At 46.7% G+C, this 21,947-nt stretch overlaps 1 protein-coding gene across 1 annotated transcript; it reads left to right on the plus strand.

Annotated features, from left to right (window-relative positions):
• Positions 1 to 3,306: 3,306 nt before the first annotated feature.
• APLNR (apelin receptor) lies at positions 3,307 to 4,458 on the plus strand. The gene has a single exon (XM_060105302.1). The coding sequence runs from the start codon at positions 3,307 to 3,309 to the stop codon at positions 4,456 to 4,458; it is 1,152 nt and encodes a 383-aa protein (XP_059961285.1).
• The last annotated feature ends 17,489 nt before the right edge of the window (positions 4,459 to 21,947 follow it).

Genomic DNA, 21,947 nt, shown 5'->3' on the forward strand with positions numbered 1-21,947 from the left:
CGATTTGGGGGACACTCTGAGCTCACTTGCTCACCTCCTTCTGTGTTCCTAGCTGCAAAGGGCACGAGTGGCCACATCTTTCTGAGAAAACCAGAGAAGCTCTGGATTCACTGGGGGTCTTGAATTTTTTTTTTTGGTCATTTTATTTATTTATTTTGCATTTTCTTTTTTAATATCTTTATTGGAGTATAATTGCTTTACAATGTTGTGTTAGTTTCTGCTGTACAACAAAGTGAATCAGCTATATGTATACATATATCCCCATATCCCCTCTCTCTTGAGCTTCCTTCCGTTTGGCTTTTATCTTGGAAGGGCCATCTCTTGTGACCTGACCTGAGCTGATTCCTGCTCGACACCTAGGTCCCTTTTGATAGGTCAAGGTAATCACTGAAGAAGTCTAACATGGCTGAAGGTTAACCATTTTCACCCAAGCCTGCTGTCAGGTTATAATGACAGCCCCTCTGCCACCTGCACAGTCTTCTGTTAGACAAACGTGCAGGAGCAAGCAGGCCCCAAGCAATTCCTGCCCTGTGTATTGTGAGATCAAAGAAGCCCCAGCTCTGGGTCCTATTGGGTGCCCGGAGCACCATGTTGCAGACTGCCACGATTCCAGAGGCGGGTCCTGTTAACTTTCTACCTGGCCTCAGGCAACTGGAAATCCTCTTGGGGAATAGCTGGTCACAGGGCAGTTTCTAGATCAGGCTAAGGTGCACAGGCTATTGCCTGGCAGTGTCTTATACTCTGTTTAATCAAGAGTGGGGAGTATCTCGAACACATTTTAGTCAATCTATTTTAAATTTCACCCAAGAGAGCTTATTTCAAAGTAAACCACAGGTATCCTAGCACCATCCTACATTTTTATACTCTCTACAGATGGCAAATCCCCCAATTTAAAACGGGTTGGAGTTTTTTCTTTGGGAATGTAGTGGTTCAGTTCATAGACTCAAGACAGCCTTGGTTCAAATTCTGATCTGACCTTGGCCAAGTCACTTCACCTCCCTGTACCTCAGTTTCCTTACTGTAAATTGAGATGAATGAGGGTACCTACTTTCTAAAGTGTTTCTGCTGATTAAAAGAGATCATGAAGACATATAAAATAGAAAATGTTTAGAAGAATGTCTAGCATGTAGTAAGTGCTCAATAATTAATCCTCATGAGAAACACCAACATGTTCGCATCTGCACGTTGCCTTTAGGGAAAGGTCATCCGAGATCCTCAGGATCTTCCTTATCTTTCTCTGCCTCTCCTTTCTTGCATCTCCCCACTACACTCTGAGGCTTTGGCCGTGCTTGTTTTCATTTCCCTCTCTTTGCATTTTACGTTTCTTCCTCCTGGCCTATCCTTCCTGTTTTTCTGCTTCCTTCTATTCTGGGTAAGCTCCCGTTCAAAGGGCACCAACTGGGGGCCTGGGGACATGTTTTACTTGTCCTGTCCTCTTATTTTAAAAAAATGGAATTCCCCAAATTTACAAGTCTGGAAATTTCTCATAAAATCTAGAATTTGAAATTATGTAGAAAATTCAGAAGGCATGGTCATGGTAGCTTCCGCATTTCTGTGTGGCAAGTGGAGATTGGCGCCCAGGAGTCTTCCTCTTGATAGAGTAAGCTTGCCCCCCTTGCCAGTCTCCACCACTCCCTGTTGTCTCAGGCTGCTTGTTTTACCCAGATACATTCTTAGCCTGGTCCTTGTGAGTATTTGAGTTTGGGGTCCCTGTCTTAAGACCTCTGGAGAAGATTTTCTGACTAACTCTTGTTTGAGATAACGGATTCTAATTCTGTAAGCCTTTTGCTTTGAATGTGGCCAAGACTCATCTCTGGATTTTGCTTCATCTCACTCTTGCCCAACTTCAGATGGCCTTCTCTACTCTCAGGGGTGCATGTTTTTAATCTTATCTTGTGCCTCATTCCCTCCTTCCTGCCCAGAGGTCCTGGAGAGGCCAATAGACAGGGCAAAGTCAGTTTCTATGGGATTGTGCCCACAGCATCTACTAAATGGCTACCGCTTTTTCTGCCTCTTCCTTCAGTTATGACTTCCTGACCCCCACATGCCCTGCCTGGTCTATGTACGGCAGTAAGAACTCAGGGACCGAAATGTATCCGTGTTTTCACTGCATAGTAATTCAAACACCCGTTCTTCTATACATGGACGCCCCTTTTCACTCACTCCCTAATTCATCCATCCACTTACTTATTCACTCAACAACCATTTAGTGACCACCTACTACCTGCCAGGCACTGAGTTAGGTGCTTGGAGAAGAAGAAAAGCAAACAACAAAAGCAAAACAAAATTTATCCTGTGAACTTGGGCAAGACATTTACCTTGTTCAGCCTCAGTTTCCCCATAGATTTAATGGCTTGATTAGATACTTTAATCTGAGGTTTCTTTCTTTGGTGACTCTCTCCTCGACCCTCTAAAACTTCCTGTGCCATCTGAAAACTGTAATCTGCTAACAGCTTATGAATCGTAGAGAAATCCCTCTATAACTGGGTCTGTAGACCACAAACATCCCCACAGAGAGAGGGTCAAAGCCGAGGTGTAAAGGAGGAGGGTGTGAGGGGAAGGATAGAGGGAAGTCTGCTCGGGGTGGGGCTGGGAGGGCGGGAGGGGAGGAGACAGACCAGCCTACCAGGAGGGCATGCCAGAGGCTGAGACCATCCTGCGAAATCTCACACCCTCCTCGCCCCCTACCCTCCCCGGCTCCAGCTCAGGCTGGGTTTCAATCTGCATAATTTGCCCCATTTAGAGGGCCTGGGAGGGGGTGAGAACAGGAGGGTGCAGAGGACTGAGGAGGGGTTCTCCAAACACCAGAGGAAACCGGAGGGAGAGAAACTGGGCGAGGAGGAGAGCAGGCTGCAAACCACAGATAACATTCTGCCCAGCACTGCAGGGGTCAATCTGGTCCACTTGCCCAGGGACAAGAAGGAAAAAAAAAAGTTGGCTGTAACTTCAAGATCCTAAGACTCACAAGTGAGGGGCTGGTCTGGAGGTGGGAGGAGGGAGGGACAGCCGAGGGAGGGACAGCCAAGGAGGAGACAGAGACTCAGGAGGGCGCGAGGAAGTGTCTGAGCTGAGGCTGGGGCAGGGCAGGACGGGGTGGAGGGAAGCCTGCTGGAGGGAGGCATCCTTCAGGGTCCAGAGGAGCCAGAGGCAGCTCCATCTGCTGCTAGGAAGGGCTCTGGACACCTCCAGCCCTTCCCGCCTGCCCTCTGAGGCTCCAGCCAGCAGCTGAGGGCACTTGCTGAGTTGGCGCGACACAGCCACGGAGCTGATACCCCCGGGACCCCCTGCCCGACTTGGCTCCCCAGCATGGAGGAAAGTGGCGATTTCGACAACTACTACGGGGTAGACAACCAGTCTGAGTGTGAGTACGCGGACTGGAAGTCCTCGGGGGCCCTCATCCCTGCCATCTACATGCTGGTCTTCCTGCTGGGCACCACGGGCAACGGCCTGGTGCTCTGGACAGTGTTTCGGAGCAGCCGCGAGAAGAGGCGCTCGGCTGATATCTTCATCGCCAGCCTGGCGGTGGCCGACCTGACTTTCGTGGTGACCCTGCCGCTGTGGGCCACCTACACGTACCGGGACTACGACTGGCCCTTCGGTGCCTTCGCCTGCAAGCTCAGCAGCTATCTCATCTTCGTCAACATGTATGCCAGCGTCTTCTGTCTCACCGGCCTCAGCTTCGACCGCTACCTGGCCATCGTGAGGCCCATGGCCAACGCTCGGCTGAGGCTGCGGGTGAGCGGGGCCGCGGCCACGGCCGTCCTGTGGGTGCTGGCCGCCCTCCTGGCCGTGCCGGTCATGGTGTTCCGCTCCACCGGCGCCATCCTCCACGTGGAGAACAGCACCAGGGTGCAGTGCTACATGGACTACTCCATGGTGGCGAGCCCGAGCTCTGAGTGGGCCTGGGAGGTGGGCCTGGGCGTCTCGTCCACCGCCGTGGGCTTCGTGGTGCCCTTCACTGTCATGCTGACCTGCTATTTCTTCATCGCCCAGACCATCGCCGGCCACTTCCGCAAGGAGCGCATCGAGGGCCTGCGGAAGCGTCGCCGCCTTCTGAGCATCATCGTGGTGCTGGTGGTGACCTTCGCCCTGTGCTGGACGCCCTACCACCTGGTGAAGACGCTCTACATGCTGGGCAGCCTGCTGCACTGGCCCTGTGACTTCGACATCTTCCTCCTGAACGTTTTCCCCTACTGCACCTGCATCAGCTACGTCAACAGCTGCCTCAACCCTTTCCTCTACGCCTTTTTCGACCTGCGCTTCCGCCAGGCCTGCACCTCTGTGCTCTGCTGGGGACAGAGCAGGTGCGGGGGAGCCTCCCACAGCAGCAGCGGGGAGAAGTCGGCCAGCTACTCCTCGGGGCACAGCCAGGGGCCCGGCCCCGGCAGCGGGAAGGGCGGAGAGCCGACGCACGAGAAATCCATCCCCTACAGCCAAGAGACCCTCGTGGTTGACTAGGGCTGGGATCGCGGGCGCCTGGTGCCCTCTGCCCAGCCCCAGCCTTTGCCCTTGCTCTCTGAAGGTCAGGTAGCTGGGGGCACCTTCTCTCTTGCACTTGACTCCTTTCCCTGCCTCCTGCCTGCGTCTTGTCCTCCTTTTCCCTTTGCTCTGGTTCAGAGGTTTGTGGTTTAGTGGAGAGAGATTGAGCCCTGCAGACCCGGGCTCGGCCACTCAGTCTCTGTGAGACTGGCTTTGCCCCAGTCGCTTAAACTCTCTGAGACTCAGTTTCTCTACGTGTACACAATGGAGAAACTAAAATGATGTGTGTCCTGGCTCAGTAAAAGTTCATTTCCCCCCAGCATTTTTCTTGGATCTCCAGCTTTTGTTCTCCCCCCATTTCCTTTTAGGTGTCTTGCCCCTCTTCTTCTCTCTGCTTCCCCCTTTCCCTCTGCAATTTTTACTCAGAATCCGTACCTCCTGGCTCCCACCCCCTCTCCCATAGCTCGTCTTCCTCGTTCAGTCCCTCCTTTCCATTTGGACTTCTTTGTTCTGAAGTGCTCCTAAGGGTTAAGAATCCTGAAGCTTGCAAACACTGCCCCTGCTCAAGCTCTTTGTCCTGTTCCCTGAGTGCCCGGGGAGGGAATGGGGGAATGGGACTGGGCCGGGCAGGAGGCAGGCTGGGTATCAGCAAAATTACTTCTCCTGTCTCTGCAGCTGGGGGCTCCAGAGCCTCCCTCCAAATTGGAGCGGTTTGCTGTCATTTCAGGCGCTGGAGGCAGAGCCATCCATGAAGGGAGCCTCCCTTCCTGCAGCCCCTCCATGAGGCCGACTAGATATGCTTTCTACAGATTTCCTTAGACCCTTTTTCTTCATCCTCTGTTTTCTGTGGGGACTGGAAGGCAATGGGGTTGATGAAGTAGCAGGCTCCTTGGTTTCATGATATGAATGCGGACCTGGGAAGGGAAAACGGAGAAAGAGAGGGAGTCTGCATTTAGTCTAAATGCTGCTTGGGTTCCGTCCCCAAATCCTCCTCCCTCCAACCTCCTCCAGAACCGTGAGCTGCAGGTCTCTCCCTGTCTCTCCACCCCATCCCGACATCTCCAGGATGTTTTTCTTGGGCACTGGTGTGAATGGGTGCCAAGGGTCACTTTGGTGGGGGTGGGACGCTTGCTTTGTGTGTGTACATATGTGTAAACGAGGATGAGCATCACACGAGCGGTGTGCCTCTGTTTCTTGTCACTTGGATGAACTCACCCCCCCTACTATCCCGGTCTCTGCTCTTCACCCAATATCCTTGAGGGAAGAAGGGACATGCTGAGGCAATTTAGAATAAAAATGAGTCCAACCCCACTGGATTTGGGGGCTCTGACGGCTGGTCCGCGCTTTAAGAGAGAAGTCTGTGTCTGTGTCCAGGCTCCCTATAGGGAGATTCCCTTCCCAAAGCAGCTGGCGCCCAAAGCTTGGGGAAGTCTTGTGCTCTGGGTCCCTGTGCCGCTGTCCCTAGTCCTATGAGGGAAATGGGAGCTTCCCTTGACCCCTTTCCCAAGCCTGCCAACCTTGCTTTGAATTTATAAGCATCTCCTTCATCACTCTTTATTTTTCCAGGGTCAGTAGCCCTCTTCCTAAAGGGGGACACCTGCTTGCCATGTGGTGGAAAGCACTGGGTGGATTTTTTTTCTCACCTCCTGTCAGGATCAGACCGTTTGGCTTCTTGGGGGGCTGGGAACAGGGACTGGAGCAGTCACGGCAAGACTGGTGGCATGACAGCCACACTGCCAGACAGGCTGAGGATGAAGATGCTTGTGGGGCCTTTGTGCACTGAGGGCAGGGTGTGTATATTCCGGGTTTTGTTCTTGGAGGACTCTGGACGTGAAGGACAAGACATGAGCCATGGAGGCAGGAAGAGCCCAGCTTGATGTCAGTGGACATCTTGACGTTGGATGGGATGGAGCCAGCTCTGGGAGCAGAGGGAGGGGAAGAAGGGAAGGGACTTATCTCAGCTTACTCTTCCCATCTCAGGCCAGAATCTTCCACAGACAGACTCACTTTCTCAGTCCAGGGCTGTCCCCAAAGCAGCCAGTCAAGGCTGGAGGAAGCTCCCAGAAGGGAAGAGGTTGCCCCTGAGGCCCCATCGGTGATCCTGGACAGATGGTGGAGGAGGCTGTCGGCTGCCCCACTTGCCCCTTCTTTGGAATGTCTATGCTATTTTTGACCCTGTTAGTCACTGCGGTTCATCAAATAAATCTTTTTGTGTGTGTGTGTAACTATTGTGTCTGAAGCCTTTTCTCACACTAGTGTCTTGGGATGAGGAAGGGGCCCCTAGGTCCCTTCCTAGGTGGGAAGTGGGACGAATAGGCTGACGGGAGCAGTGCAGAAAAGGGGACCTAAAAGGAGTCAAGTGGGAAACTGGAGAGGAAGCCGGGGTGGGGGTGGGTGAGAAGATGGAGAAAATAGACAGCAGAGAAGGGACAGGATTGGAGTGAGAACAGGGAAGACAGAGGAAATAAAGGGACAGGGTGCCGCTAAGCCTCTCTGAAAAGCCGTGGAATCAGTGGGCACACATGTGGGAGCCCAGAGCACAGGTCTAGGGGAGAAGTACCAACCTTTCTTCCCATGGAGGTAGACCTATCACTCATTCATTCATTTGCCCCTTTATTCATTTATCATCTGCTGTAGACTCATTCATTCATTCACTCATTCAGTATCACATGAGCATCCATTCAGTCCTCAGGTGGTCACCATCTTCCACAAAGACCTCCAGGTACTAATGATGTTTGCAGTTGACCCCAAAGCAATCTCCATAGTAGAACAGAGAGTAACGTTTCACCACCATTCTCTCCTTGAACCAATGCAGCCCTCTGAGAGGGGCATTTTCACCTCATTTTGCTAATAAGGGAGTGGAGGCTCAGAGAGTTTCGTCCGGTACCTTGACCAAGGTTACACAGCGAGTACATGGAAGAATCAGGCCTGGAGCCAGCTGCCTCTGTCCAACTGCAAAGCCCACATTCTTAACCAGAGTTTCTCCAAAAGTCCGAATGAGGCAGTGCCAGGTGGTTGGGATGGAAAGTGAGATCTCATCTGTAAGACGCCTGGCACACGTGGAGAGCCCTCCGTGAAGGAGGCTGGGCGCTGGGAGGGGAAATGGTGGAAAATGCATGAGAGAGAGAGAGAGAGAGAGAGACAGAAAGAGACAGAGAGACAGAGAACAGAAAAAGAGAGACAGAGAGACAGTGAGAAGACAGAAATAGAGACAGAGACAGCAAAAGAGAAACAGAGACAGAGAATGAGGAAAGAGTAGAGACAGAGAGAGGGAGGAGGTGGGTGGGAAGAAGAAACTGGGAGGCAGGGAGGGAGCTGGAGGCCGGGGTATCGGTGTTTGTTTTCCCTCTTCTGAAATGCACCAGGGAAAACCTGCAGGAATTTACAACTGTAACAACAAGCTATTGGATTTTTTTTTTTTTTTTAAACAGATCCTGTAACAGAATCTCACCAACTCTCCAGGGAAATTTGAGGTAGGTTATCCAAAATATAAGATTATAGAGCGCTTCATAATTTCGTTTGTTCACACACATTTCTTCATTTGTTCACTCACTCATCTGTTTACTCGAGTCCTTATTTATTACCGATGTGCCAGGCAGCACGCTGGGTACAGGATCAAATGGGGAACAGGACATCGCGGGCTCCCGGTTGGGTGGCGGAGAAGAGAGTTGGATGAATGGTTATAATGGGGCGTGGTCAGTTCTGAGAGGGGGAATGTACAAAGAGTCCTGAGGGCCTAGTGGAGACAATGAATGATCCTGGGCAGGGCGTCAGGGGGGACTGGAGACAAGGGACATGCCAGGAGCCTGCTCTCTGAAGGGTGGGGGGTGGGTGGTGACAGGGGAGAGTGCTCTGTGCAGAGGAAAACCCTGAGATAAGGGGTAGGAGAGAACGCAGCCCCTCCCAGGAGCTAGAAAGAGCTCTCATTCTTGTTTGTGACCACCCCACCCCAGCTCTGGGAGGGGAGCCGGGCAGAAAACTTGCCCAGATCTCTGAGTGTGTCTGAGGAGCAGATTGGGGGTTGGGACTAAAATCCGGGTCTCTAGACCACTTGGCGGCGGGGGGCAGAGATTTTTTTGGTGACTTCTAGCTTCTCTCCTCCCTGGGCTTGTGCTGCCTTCTTCTAAGAGATCTGCCAGGGTCTCCTAAACAGGGGCTGGGTGTTCTGGGCCCTCTCACGCTGGACTTGTTGGAGAAGGATGCTGAGAGGGGCCGATGGATTCCTTGGGTAGACCTGCCCCCGAAGCCTGGATGACACTCAGCATGACAGGATCTGGATGTGAAGTCCCTGCCATCTCAGCTGGTACCACTGTGTCTGAACTCCAGGGAGTTCAAAGCTTGAGGGTCCTGACCTTCTCCATTACTCTTCTCAATTACTGCTCAAATGCTTATAACGTCTCTATGAGCAATGTGGAGAAGACACAAAGGGAGCTTAAAATCAAGTTTATAAGAAAGGAGATTTGGAGACGTTGGGCTGGCTTTAGAAGTTTCCATTTATATTTAGAGTATTAAGCAATGTTTATTGATTTACTCATTCAACAAACTTTTATTCAGGGCCTGCTATGCACCTAGGGCTCTCTTAGGAGCTGTGGATACTGAGGTGAGCCAGACACCATCTTTGTCATCATGGAGCAACTTGAAAGAGCTTTCTAGTCTTACCTTCCCATTGAATAGATGGGTAAACTAAGGCCCATGGAGGGCAAATGATTTATACAAAGTCATACAGTGGGATGATGGCAAAGGAACTTGGGCTTCTCACTGCCAGGCAAGAGCATGTTCCATGGCTCCAGGCTTAGCAAAGAGAGAAGGTCTTTTATGGAGACTATGAGAGGGTCAGAGCAATGGTTGAGGGCCAGCTGGGCAGGGGGAGGGCACAAAGGTGCATGAAGATGATTAGCCATATTTTTGTTAACTTTTTATTTTAGAAGAGTTTTACATTTACAGAAAAATTGCTCATCTAGTACAGAGAGTTTCCATCTATTCCATGTCCAGTTTCCTTTATTATTAACCTCTTGCATTAACATGACATGCTTGTCACAATTAATGAACCAGTATTGATACAATAACTATTAACTAAGTCCATACTTTATTCAGACTTCCTTACGTTTTACCTAATGTCCTTTTCCTGTTCTAGGATACCATCCAGGATACGTCATTGCATTTTGTCATTGTGTCTCTTTAAGCTTCTCTTGGCTGTGACACTGTCTCGGGCTTTGTTTTTGAGGACCCTGACAGTTTTGAGTAATACTGGTCTGGTATTTTGTTCCATGTGCTTTTTTAAACACATCTATTTTTATTTCCATATACCAGGCACATGCTGGATGATAAGGTTAGAGCGATAAATAACATACCAGTGTTTTCTGCTCTTTTGAAGTTCAACGATGAATAATAAAGTGTGGTCAGCATCACTGCAGGCGAAGTGCCGGATGCTGTGCAGGCAAACACCCGTCTTCCGGGGAGCTCCTCAGTGATCACAGAGGGCTAAAGCACTGGCTGAAAGCGCAGGTCCGCCTTCAGTGCCACAGGGTTCCAATGTCTGGCATTCTATCCCACCTTCAAGGTCATCGAGGGCTCATTTTCTTATTCAACTGGAAACCTGGGGACATCAGTCAAAAGCATATTTGTGTCCTGGCTATTATAAATAGAGCTGCAATGAACATTTTGGTACATGACTCTTTTTGAATTATGGTTTTCTCAGGGTATATGCCCAGTAGTGGGATTGCTGGGTCATATTGTAGTTCTATTTGTAGTTTTTTAAGGAAGCTCCATACTGTTCTCTATAGTGGCTGTATCAATTTACATTCCCACCAACAGTGCAAGAGGGTTCCCTTTTCTCCACATCGTCTCCAGCATTTATTGTTTGTAGATTTTTTGATGATGGCCATTCTGACCGGTGTGAGATGATATCTCATTGTAGTTTTGATTTGCATTTCTCTAATGATTAATGATGTTGAGCATTCTTTCATGTGTTTGTTGGCAATCTGTATATCTTCTTTGGAGAAATGTCTATTTAGGGCACATATATACAATGGAGTGTTACTCAGCCATAGAAAGAAATGAAATTGAATTATTTGTAGTGAGGTGGATGGACCTAGAGTTTGTCATACAGAGTGAAGTAAGTCAGAAAGAGAAAACAAATACCGTATGCTAACACATATATATGGAATCTAAGAAAAAAAAAGGTCATGAAGAACCTAGGGGTAAAACAGGAATAAAGATACAGACCTACTAGAGCATGGACTTGAGGATATGGGGAATGGGAAGGGTAAGCTGTGACAAAGTGAGAGAGTGGCATGGACATATATACACTACCAAATGTAAAATAAATAGCTAGTGGGAAGCAGCTGCATAGCACAGGGAGATCAGCTCGGTGCTTTGTGACCACCTAGAGGGGTGGGATAGGGAGGGTGGGAGGGAGGGAGACGCAAGAGGGAAGAGATATGGGAACATATGTATACGTATAACTGATTCACTTTGTTATAAAGCAGAAACTAACACACCATTATAAAGCAATTATACTCCAATAAAGATGTTAAAAAGAAAAAAATAAAAAGCATATTTGTGTCCAACGGGCATCTTACCCCATGTTACTCTGTCCTTTATTATTTAGCTGTATGGCACATCTCTTGCCTACTTGAGGCTGCTTCTTACATGGACAGAGGATAATCAGAAGTGGGTTCACCAAATCTGCTTGAAATATCTTACTCGGCCAGACCACTACTCCTCCACGTGATGCCCCTTGAGCACCAGGAAGTTGCTTCTAGAAGAGCCCTGATTTGGCTGCACTGTAACAGCTCTCTGTACTTACCTGTCTGCTCTGCTCTATGGACATCTTCCCCATCATAGGTGCTGTGTTTACACATCTTTGTATTCCCAGTGCCTGCAATGTAACAGGTGCTCAAAGGGTGTTTGCTTAAATGATTAAACAACTGGATAAAGAAAGTGTGCGAGGAAAGTGAGAAAAACTGATTTTTGTTGAAAACAAACAAACTGATTGCTTTTTAAAGAGTCCAGAAAGACGAATTAAATACCGGTGCTAGAGGAGATGCACTGGGATTGATGAACACTATGATTACTAACCACTGACTCAAACCATCCCGGTCCTCTTAGAGCTGCTACTTAGGAACCACAGAGTCGGAATACAGGACTGTTTGGACCATGTCCTGGGAGACACTTCTTATATTCTTGTAAGTAGAGTTACTCAAGTTATAGCTTTGCAGTGACCCATTTCAGTGTTTGTGTTGGAAATTATGTCTTCAAGTCTCTTCGGCTGGATGATGCTGTGTAACCCTGGCTGGCTTCCGGGGGAAGCTATTGTTGAGCCAACTGGAGCCATCACTGAGTCAAACAGTTTCTGGGAATCTATGTCTGGACACCCACTCTCATGATGGTGGGGATGTACTGATTGAATAGAAAATAAAATCTTGGACTTCCCCCTCTATAAAAATACTCAGGGAAAACTTCTCTTCCGGTCCCTGAGAAAATCTGGGCTGGGTTTAAGGGCATCCAAGAAGATTTGGCAATCTTTTTCTGGGTCTGGAATATGTCCATAAATTCAAGAGGTCTTCCTGTATGACGTGGATGAAGTGGCCTCTGATGACGAGACAGACAGACAGAGAGAGAGAGAGAGAGACCCAGCCTTCACTCTATGTGGGCTGGGTCTGGTCTCTTTGGCAGAGAAAGGACTTCAGCATCAGGGACAACAGTGACCCAGAGTTTGGGGACTGTTATCTCAAGGTGCCAGGACTGAAGAGCATGGAGGCAACCCTTGCCCTTTGGAAAAAGGATGCACCACCCACTTCCCTCTTTAGAGAAGAGTTAACACCTATCCTTCTCAAACTATTCCAAAAACTCACAGAGGGAGGAATACTTCTGAACTCATTCTATGAGACCAGCATCACCCTGATACCCAAACTAGACAAAGATATCACAAAAAAAGAAAATTACAGGCCAATATCACTGATGAACATAGATGCAAAAATCCTCAATAAAATATTAACAAAGTGAATTCAACAATACATTAAAAGGATCACACACACACACACACACACACACACACACAAAGGATCATACACCATGATCAAATGGGATTTATCCAGGGGATGCAAGGATTTTTCAGTATCTTCAAATCAGTCAATGTGATACACCATTAACAAATTGAAGAATAAAAACCACATGATCATCTCAATAGATGCAGAAAAAGTTTTTGATAAAGTTCAACATCCAGTTATGATAAAAACTCTCCAGAAAGTGGGCATAGACAGAATATATCTCAATATAATAAAGGTCATGTATGACAAACCCACAACTAACACTCTCAATGGTGAAAAGCTGAAAGCATTTCCTCTAAGATCAGGAATAAGACAAGGATGTCCACTCAGCCACTTTTATTTAAGATAGTTTTGGAAGCCCTAACTACAGCAGTCAGAGAATAAAATGAAATAGAAGGAATGCAAATTGGAAAGGAAGAAGTAAAACTGTTACTGTTTGCAGATGACATGATACTATACATAGAAGATCCTAAAGATGCTACCAGAAAACTACTAGTGCTCATCAATGAATTCAGTAAAGTAGCAGGATACAAAATTAATATAAAGAAATCTGTTGCATTTCTATACACTAACAATGAACTATCAGAAAGAGAAACAAAGGAAACAATCCCATTTATCATCACATCAAAAAAATAAATACCTAGGAATAAACCTACCTAAGGAAGTAAAAGACCCGTACTCTGAAAACTATAAGATATTGGTGAAAGAAATTGAAGATGACACAAACAGATGGAAAGGTATACTATGTTTTTGGGTTGGAAGAATTAATATTGTTAAAATGACCATACTACCCAATGCAACCTACAGATTCAATGCAATCCCTATCAAAATACCAATGGCATTTTTCACTGAACTAGAATAAATAATTTTAAAATTTATATGGAAACACAAAAAACCCCAAATAGCCAAACCAATCTTGAGAAAGAAGAACATAGCTGGAGGAATCATGCTCCCTGACTTCAGACTATACTACAAAGATTCAGTAATCAAAACAGTATGGTACTGGCACAAAAAACAGACACATAGATCAATGGAACAGGATAGAGAGTCCAGAAATAAACCCAGACTCTTATGGTCAATTAATCTACAACAAAGGAGGAAAGAATATACAATGGAGAAAAGACAGTCTCTTCAATAAGTAGTGCTGGGAAAACTGAACAACTACATGTAAAAGAATGAAATTAGAACATTCCCTAACACCATATACAAAAATAAACTCAAAATGGATTAAAGACCTAAATGTAAGACCGGATACTACAAAACTTCCAGAGGAAAACATAGGCAGGATGCTCTTTTACATAAGTTGCAGCAATATTTTTTTGGATCTGGCTCCTAAAGCAGAGGAAACAAAAGTAAAAATAAACAAATGGGACCTAATTAAACTTAAAAGCTTTTGTGCAACAAAGGAAACCATTGAAAAAATGAAAAGACAATCTACTGAATGAGAGAAGATGTTTGCAAATGATATGACTGATAAGGGGTCTATATCCAACACATATAAACAGCTCATACAACTCGACATCAAAAAAAAAAAAAAAAAAGACAACCCAAGTAAAAAATGGGTAGAAGAACTGAATAGATATTTCTCCAAAGAGTAAATGCAGATGACCAACAGGCACATGAGAAGATGTTCAACATTGCTAATCATCAGGGAAATGCACATCAAAACCACAATGACATATCACCTCACACCTGTCAGAATGGCCATCATCAAAAAGAAAACAAATAACAGATGTTGGCGAGGATGTGGAGAAAAGGGAACACTTGTAGCCTGTTGGTGGGAATGTAAATTGGTGCCACCACTGTGGAAAACAGTATGGAGGTTTCTCAAAAAACTAAAAATAGAACTACCCTATGAACCAGCAATTCCACTCCTAGGTATATATTAAAAAGAAAAGCACTAATTCAAAAAGATACATGCACCCCAATGTTGATAACAGCGTTATTTATAATAGCCAAGATATGGAAGCAACCTAAGTGTCCACTGACAGATGAATGTCAGAGGAGACAGGCAATCGAATGTAGTATTGATATGTCCAACTGTGTCAGTGAGGACTTAACCAACCTGTTTTCTGCATAAATATGTCATTTGTGTTTCTGCTGTCCACTTTTTTTTTTTTGCACTAGCAAGTCCAGCCTGCAGCTACCCTCCCCCAAGCTCAGCCCAGCCAAGGAGGACAGTGAGTCGGGATCTCTGTGTGATTCTACTTAGGACATGTGTACCAGCTGGACTGTGGTCAGAGTCTCTGCTGCCATGCTGTCAAGAGCACAGTTAGACAGGTCTTTTCTGAATCCTAATTCTTTTCCTGTTTGTTTGTGTCATCAAGACCAGGGCTTCTTAAGGTTTAGTGTGCAGGGCTTCCCTGGTGGCGCAGTGGTTGAGAGTCCGCCTGCCGATGCAGGCGACACGGGTTCATGCCCCGGCTGGGAAGATCCCACATGCCTCGGAGTGGCTGGGCCCGTGAGCCATGGCCGCTGAGTCTGCGTGTCTGGAGCCTGTGCTCCGCAATGGGAGAGGCCACAACAGTGGCTGGCGTACCGCAAAAAAAAAACAAAAAAAGATTTAGTGTGCAGAAGAATCACTGGGGGGTGTTGTTAAAATACAGACTCTGACTCAGTAGGTCTAGGGTGTGTCTCAAGAATCTTGTTTCTAAAAGACCTCAGGCAATGTGCATGCTGTTAGTCCAAGGAACACACTCAGGGGAGCAAAGTTCTGCGGCATGATACTTACCAATGGACTGTTTTCTCATCTGTAAAATGGAATAATAAAGTAGTTACCCCATAGGACTGTTTTGAAGGTTCCATGAGCCAGTGTTTGCAAGGGGCTTGCACGGTCTCTGGCATATAAGAGATAAGACATAGTGTTTTAGTCCATTAGGGCTGGTATAGCAAAAGTATCATAATCTGGGTGGCTTATAAATAACAAACATTTATTTCTCACAGTTCTGGAAGCTGGGAAGTCCAAAATCATGGCCCTGGAAGATTCAATGTCTAGTGAGGACCCACTTCTCACAGCTTCCAGATGCTTCTCATTGACAACTGTCTTCTCACAGTAACCTCATATGGTGGGAGGGCAAGTAAGCTCTGTGTCTCCTTTATAAGGGTGCTAATCCCATTCATGAGGGATCCATCCTCATTCTCTAATCACCCCTACCTCTAGACACCATCACATTGGGGATTAGATTCCAACATATGAATTTTGGGGGGACATGTTTAGTCTATGGCAAATAGGTTTTAATTTTCTCCCATTCTCCCTGTTCACCTTTTTTATTACAAAGAAAAGGAACTTGATGAACTTTCCACTACAGAGAGCTTGGAAGATCTTTGCACTTAAAAAGACTGCATAAGGAAGACAGGAGTACTTAGCTTCAGGATTGTGGTTGTTGGTAATTCTTCTTGTTGTGTTTAAAATATTTTTATCTTGGTGGTAACAAAAAAATAAAAGTAGAGACTTCTTTTTTTTAAAATTTTTTTCTTTATTTATTTATGGCTGCGTTGGGTCTTTGTTTCTGTGTGAGGGCTTTCTCTAGTTGCGTCAAGTGGGGGCCACTCCTCATCGCGGTGCGTGGGCCTCTCACTATTGCGGCCTCTCTTGTTGTGGAGCACAGGCTCCAGACGCGCAGGCTCAGTAATTGTGGCTCACGGGACTAGTTGCTCTGCGGCATGTGGGCTCTTCCCAGACCGGGGCTCGAACCCGTGTCCCCTGCATTGGCAGGCAGACTCTCAACCACTGCGCCACCAGGGAAGCCCCCAAAAGTAGAGACTTCTGACAGAAGTTTGCGTATAAAATTAATCTGGTCAGAGTTTCGTTGGAAAAGAAAGGTTAAAAATCATATACTGCGTATATATTTTTAAAATTTAAAATTCACAATCTCAGTAGACTTTCAAGTCTGTGTGAACCTCAGCCTCTCTGTCTGGGGGTGTACACAAGGCAGCCTGATATAATTCCACACTGATGGTCCAGAGACACAAGTTCTGTTCTCAGCACTGCCTCCACCTAGGTGTGTCCCCTGGAAAGTCACCCCACCAGCCTGAACATCAATTTCCCCAACTGTAACATCAGGGCAGCCATCCCCTTCCCATTGTCATGGATGGCAATTTTCTTTGCTTGATTATGGCTCTAGACCCCAGAATCCTCCTCAGTGCAGTACTATGGGCAGCTGAAGCAGCAAATACAATTTTGAACTACCATTTCTAAGAACTGACCCACTAGGATTCTAAGAATTGCTAATGATGGAATTTCAGGCATTAGAGTTGAAGATGGGCCCTGAACGTTGACTAGGATTTTGAGAACTTGAATGTGGAGTGGGGGTGATAGGAGGGTATCCAGATGGAGGGGACAGTGTGAGCAAAGGCAAAAGGTCAGGGAAGGGCATGAGAAGTTTGAGGAAGAGTTCTGACTGGCTTGTATGTAGGGGATACATACAAAGGAGTATGAGATAAAGGGCGAAAGATTAGACTAAAGACAAATCATGATGATTCATTCACTCATTCATCATTCAACACATATTTATTACACATTTACTGTATGCCAATCACTTGGCTAGGCACTGGAATTATAGTGGAGGATGAGATAGACATGGTCCTTTTTTAATGGAAATTATCATTTTTGTGGGGGTAGATAGACAGTCAACAGGTACATAAACAAACAGAAAATGCTGTGAAGCAAGTAACATTTCAGATAGAAAATAATATTGAGGACAATTTCAGACAAGGTGTTCAGTGAAAGTCTTATTGGAAGGTGACCTTTCAATTGGCACCTGATAGATGACGGTGAGCTCACCATGCAAAGGGCTGGTTGAGAGAGTTCCAGATGCAGGGAACAGCAAATGCAGAGACTTCAAAGCAGGAAAGATCTCAGTGAGCTCAGAGCTATTGTCAGGGCATCGGGAAGGCTAGTGGGCAGGAAGTCAGGGAAAGGGTGGCATGAGACAAAGTTAGAGAGACAAACAGGGGCCAGGTCATGTGGGACTTTGAAGGCCACAGCGGGTGCGACTTTAAGGGCAATGAGAAGCCATCAGAAAACTGATATGATCCAATGTGTATTTAGAATGATCCCTTAGGCTTCTGTGTAGAGAATAAACTGAAGGGGAGCAGGAGAAAAAGCAGAGACCAGTTACTAGACTACTTCAGAGGCTAAGATGCGAGTTGATGGTGGGTTGCCTAAGGGTGGCATCCACAGAGGATGACAAATGAGGCAGATTTTGGATGTAGAATGAATAGGACTTCTAATGGCCGGGATGGGAGAGTGGGTGGGGTGATGGTGGGGGGGAGAGAGAGAGAGAGAGAGAGGCGGGAGAGTTCTCTTTCACCATATCGTGCCTGAGATGTCAGTAAGACATCCAAGTGAAGACATCAAGGAGGCAGTTTGACACGCAAGTCTGGAGCTCTGAAGAGCAGTCTGGACTGGTGATAAAAATCTGGGCATGGCAAAGATGGAGCTGTGAAGAATGCTACTGAGTGATCAGGGAAGAGACTGGAAAATTGTCCACTGGATTTAGTGACATGGACCAGTCACAGTGGATCGTGTTGGTAGAAGACAGAGAGTTGAACGGTGGATGTGAGGCGGGCATGGGAGAATGCTCACAGAAACAACTCTTTTCAAAAGTTTTGTTGGGAAAGTGAGCAGAGAAAAGGGCAATAGCTAGAGAAGGATGTGGGATGGAGAGAAAGCCTCTTTTTTTTTTTTTAACAAATTTTATTTTATCTTTTGGCTGTGCCATGCAGCTTGTGGGATTTTAGCTCCCCGACCAGGGACTGAACCTGGGCCCTAGGCAGTGAGAGTGCAGAGTCCTAACCACTGGACCATCAGGGAATTCCCGAGCCTTTTAACAATCAAAGATTGAGGAGCACCTTTGTGTGCCAGGAATGGTGTGAGGAAGACCAAGACTTCCAAGACGAGTGAATGATGCATCTACAGAGATGGGATGGTTGGAGGAGAAAAGCCTTTGAGAGGTTCAGAGAGGAGTCGAGCTGGAACACGTGGGGAAGGATCAGCCTGATAAGAAGAGAGAACGTTACTCAGCACGTTAGGGAGGAAGGAGTGGGGAATGAGCTAAGAAGCAGACAAGTTGCTAGACTTTGGTGGTGGGAAGATGAGGGCGTCCTGGTTTTGTGACTCTTAGTTCCTAAGTGAATTCTAAGGTGAGGGCATCAGCTGAGCAAAGGGGCATATAAAATTTTGAGGGCATAAAGTACTATCTTGGACAATGAAAAAGCACCTTTCCCAGGGAAGCACACGGTGCTGATTCTCCACTGTGAGATTTGTGTCCACGAACTTAAAGTGAAGTCATTTTGCAGGTTGCGTGATTTTCTCTGGCAGCGTTTAGCTGCTGTGGTTATAGGAACAGAGAAGGTGTTCGTCAGGTGTTGGAGTTTTGCAAGGTGGCTGTGACAGAGGAGAGAAATCTGGGGGTGGGGTGGGGTGATCTGCAAGAGCGTCATTAAAAAAGAAGGACCGTGGTGTTTAATTTATGTAAGGAAGGAAGCAAAGACCGGAGGTGGCTGCTGGCTGGTGGACATGTGGTTGGATGAATGAGTTAGTGGTTAGGATAAGAGACAAGACATATGGAAGTGTGGGGAGGTATTGCAGCAAGTGCGCTGGAAGGATGGGAAGTAGAGGTCAAAGAGCGGGATTTTGAAACAGAGATTTCTGGTAACGCCATGGTCTGTGGTGTGACTGCTGAGTGGGTGGCTGAGGAGAGAGGAGAAAAGATTGTTGGGATGCAGGACATCAAGAAATGGAGAGGCCAAGCTGCCTGATGAGGTACATATGTTGGTACTGAAGTTCTGAGGATCATTTTGGAAGAGGGCAGTGAATACACTTGTAACCAGGAGCTAAGTCTGCAGCGAAGGAGGGGTGATGACTAAGAGGGTAGGCTGCCCCCAGTGAGCAGGGCATGGGAATGAAATAACCAGAAGTAGGGCCCATATGATGCTTTTGTGCAAATTAAGGAAAAATGTCCCTCTTCCAGGGGAAGCAGCCCTGTCCCCGGATGTACAGCTTGGGGAGTGTGGCTGGGTTTTACTCACCCCTCAGGTGGGCATCCTTGGCAGGACACATGCTACTTGCACAAGTTGTACAGCCATGCCTGTAGCCCTGGTTCAATGGCCTAGGCATCAAAAGAAACAGCTTTTTGCAGGATCAATGTTCCCTGAAAGGGGCAATGGAGAGCAAAGATCAACCCTCTGATTTCACAGACAGGGAAAATGAGACCCAGGGAAGGGAAATAAGCAAGGGGCATTTGGTGGTAGAATTGGAAGGAAACTCTGTTCTGATTCTCACTTTCTGCCATACCCTGTGATGGAGGGTGATATTTGAGCAAATGCTCCATAATTGCAAATTCAGAAACATATTGTCCCTCAAAGTCACTTCTGTGGGAGGTGACAGACTTCTTTCTAGTGATGCTGCCATTGTTCAGTGATTTCTGGAAACTCCTTCAGGGAAAGGATCTTCAGAGTCAGCTTCTGAGTCACAAAGACAGCCCACTGCACTGTAGAATCTTATTTAGTACGTGGGACCTGTCTTTTTCCTTCTCTGGTGTTGGGTCTGAGAGCCCAAGAGGCAGCCTGGAAACGTGGTTTCTCTACATTTTATTCCAACACATATTTATTTTGCATGTTTCAGGTCCATGGGCTCTCCCTGGAGGTGAGGGGCTCAGTCTATGTTCAGTCTTAATGGGTTTTGTTTTGCACGTCTGGCGTGCCTGAGGTTTGCATCCTTCTGGCATCTTAGCTATAAACCACAGAAGGTCCCCCACCTATTTATGCATAGAATGAATTTAATAAAGAACATGAGGTAGCTCACAGAATCTCTGGAAATTTGGCTTTGGGAAGGAGCCACCCTCGAATTATCTGGTTCTAGTAGGGACCTCACTGCTGGTACCATGAAGTTCTGCCTGGGGCTGGACCACAGCTGACTCTGAGACCTTGGTGACTTTCTGCCATTCCTCCCCCTCAGCCAGAAAACAGACTCCATGCAGCTCCTGGGTCCTCAGCTTGTTCTCTTTCAAAATGAATTCTCCCACGTGCTGACACTAGCTGCAAAGGAGGCCAGGGAAAGTGCATTCCGGCTTCTAACTTGGGAGATGGTGCTCAGCTGGTGGGAAGATCCCCAAACATGGGGAGTTTGTTCCAAAAAATGGTGAATGCCGTGGTTGTGGAAAAGGTTGCCTCCTAGGCTGTAGGTTTCTTGGACCCTTCTGTCTTGAACTTGGGAAAGCTGCCCCCTAGGTGTACACAGGCAACAGGGCCATTGTCCTTCCTGGTCCAACGGCCCATCTTCACAGAGTGTAATCATGAGCTCGGAGATCACACTACTGCTAGACTGTTTGTACTAAAATTTTGGAATTTCCTTTAAAATGAATGCTGTTAAAAGAGAAACAGGAAGTTGTTTTTTCAAGCTCCTGCAAATGGATGGTTGCCAAGGTCAAATCCGCCTGCTGACACACCTGTGTCCACAGAGAAACCTGGGACATTCTACCTGGAAATGCTATTTCTCAGTGAGCCAGTGTCCCTTCTCTCTAGTATCTGTAATAAGCAGAAAGATAACCCAGCAGCTCCCTGTGTGTGTGGAGAAGGATTTCTATGACAAACATTTATTGAGGGCTTACTAGGTGCCAGATACTGGGGCTTAAGCTTGGGCTGAGGAGACTGGGAGGTCTCAGAGATGAGTAAGACACGGATTGTTTACAGGAAACACAGTCTAGTGTCAGAGACAGAGAGGCCTACGCTTTACTGTGTGTCCATGTGGCTCAGGGAGTTGAGGAAAAGGACCTTGGGGTCTTTCAAATGTGGGACCACATGAACTAGTTTTCTCACCTGCAAAGTGGGGATAGTAAGACTTAGCTCCTATGGTTATTTGAAGGAGTGAATAGTATAAAGTTTGTGGAGTAGCCAATGCCTGGCCCACAGTTGGTACTTAGCAAGTGTTGTTTCCTCTAATACCTCCACACCCTCTTTTTCTCCTTTCAGAAGGTGGTGGTTAATTCTGCCTGATGTCTATATGTACCACAACTTCTTTATCCATTCCTCCATCGATGGACATTTAGGTGGCTTCCATGTACTGGCTATTGTAAATAGTGCTGCAGTGAACATAGGGGTGCATGTATACAATGGAATATTATTCAGCCATAAAAAAGAATGAAATAATGCTATTTGCAGCAACATGGATGGACCTAGAGATTGTCATACTGAATGAAGTAAGTCAGACAAAGACAAATATCATATGATATCACTTATATGTGGAATCTAAAAATATGATACAAATGAACTTATTTACAAAATAGAAATGGGGTCACAGGTGTAGGAAACAAACTTATGGTTACCAAGGGGCAAAGTGTGGGGAGGGATAAATTGGGAGATTGGGGTTGACATAGACACACTACTGTATAGAAAATAGATAACTAGTAAGGATCT

Source organism: Mesoplodon densirostris, chromosome 7 (genome assembly GCF_025265405.1).
Source record: "Mesoplodon densirostris isolate mMesDen1 chromosome 7, mMesDen1 primary haplotype, whole genome shotgun sequence".
NCBI classification, from domain to species: domain Eukaryota; kingdom Metazoa; phylum Chordata; class Mammalia; order Artiodactyla; family Ziphiidae; genus Mesoplodon; species Mesoplodon densirostris.

Excerpts from the sequence above, each read along its gene's own strand:
- APLNR (XM_060105302.1), top strand. The coding sequence starts at position 3,307 with ATGGAGGAAAGTGGCGATTTCGACAACTACTACGGGGTAGACAACCAG.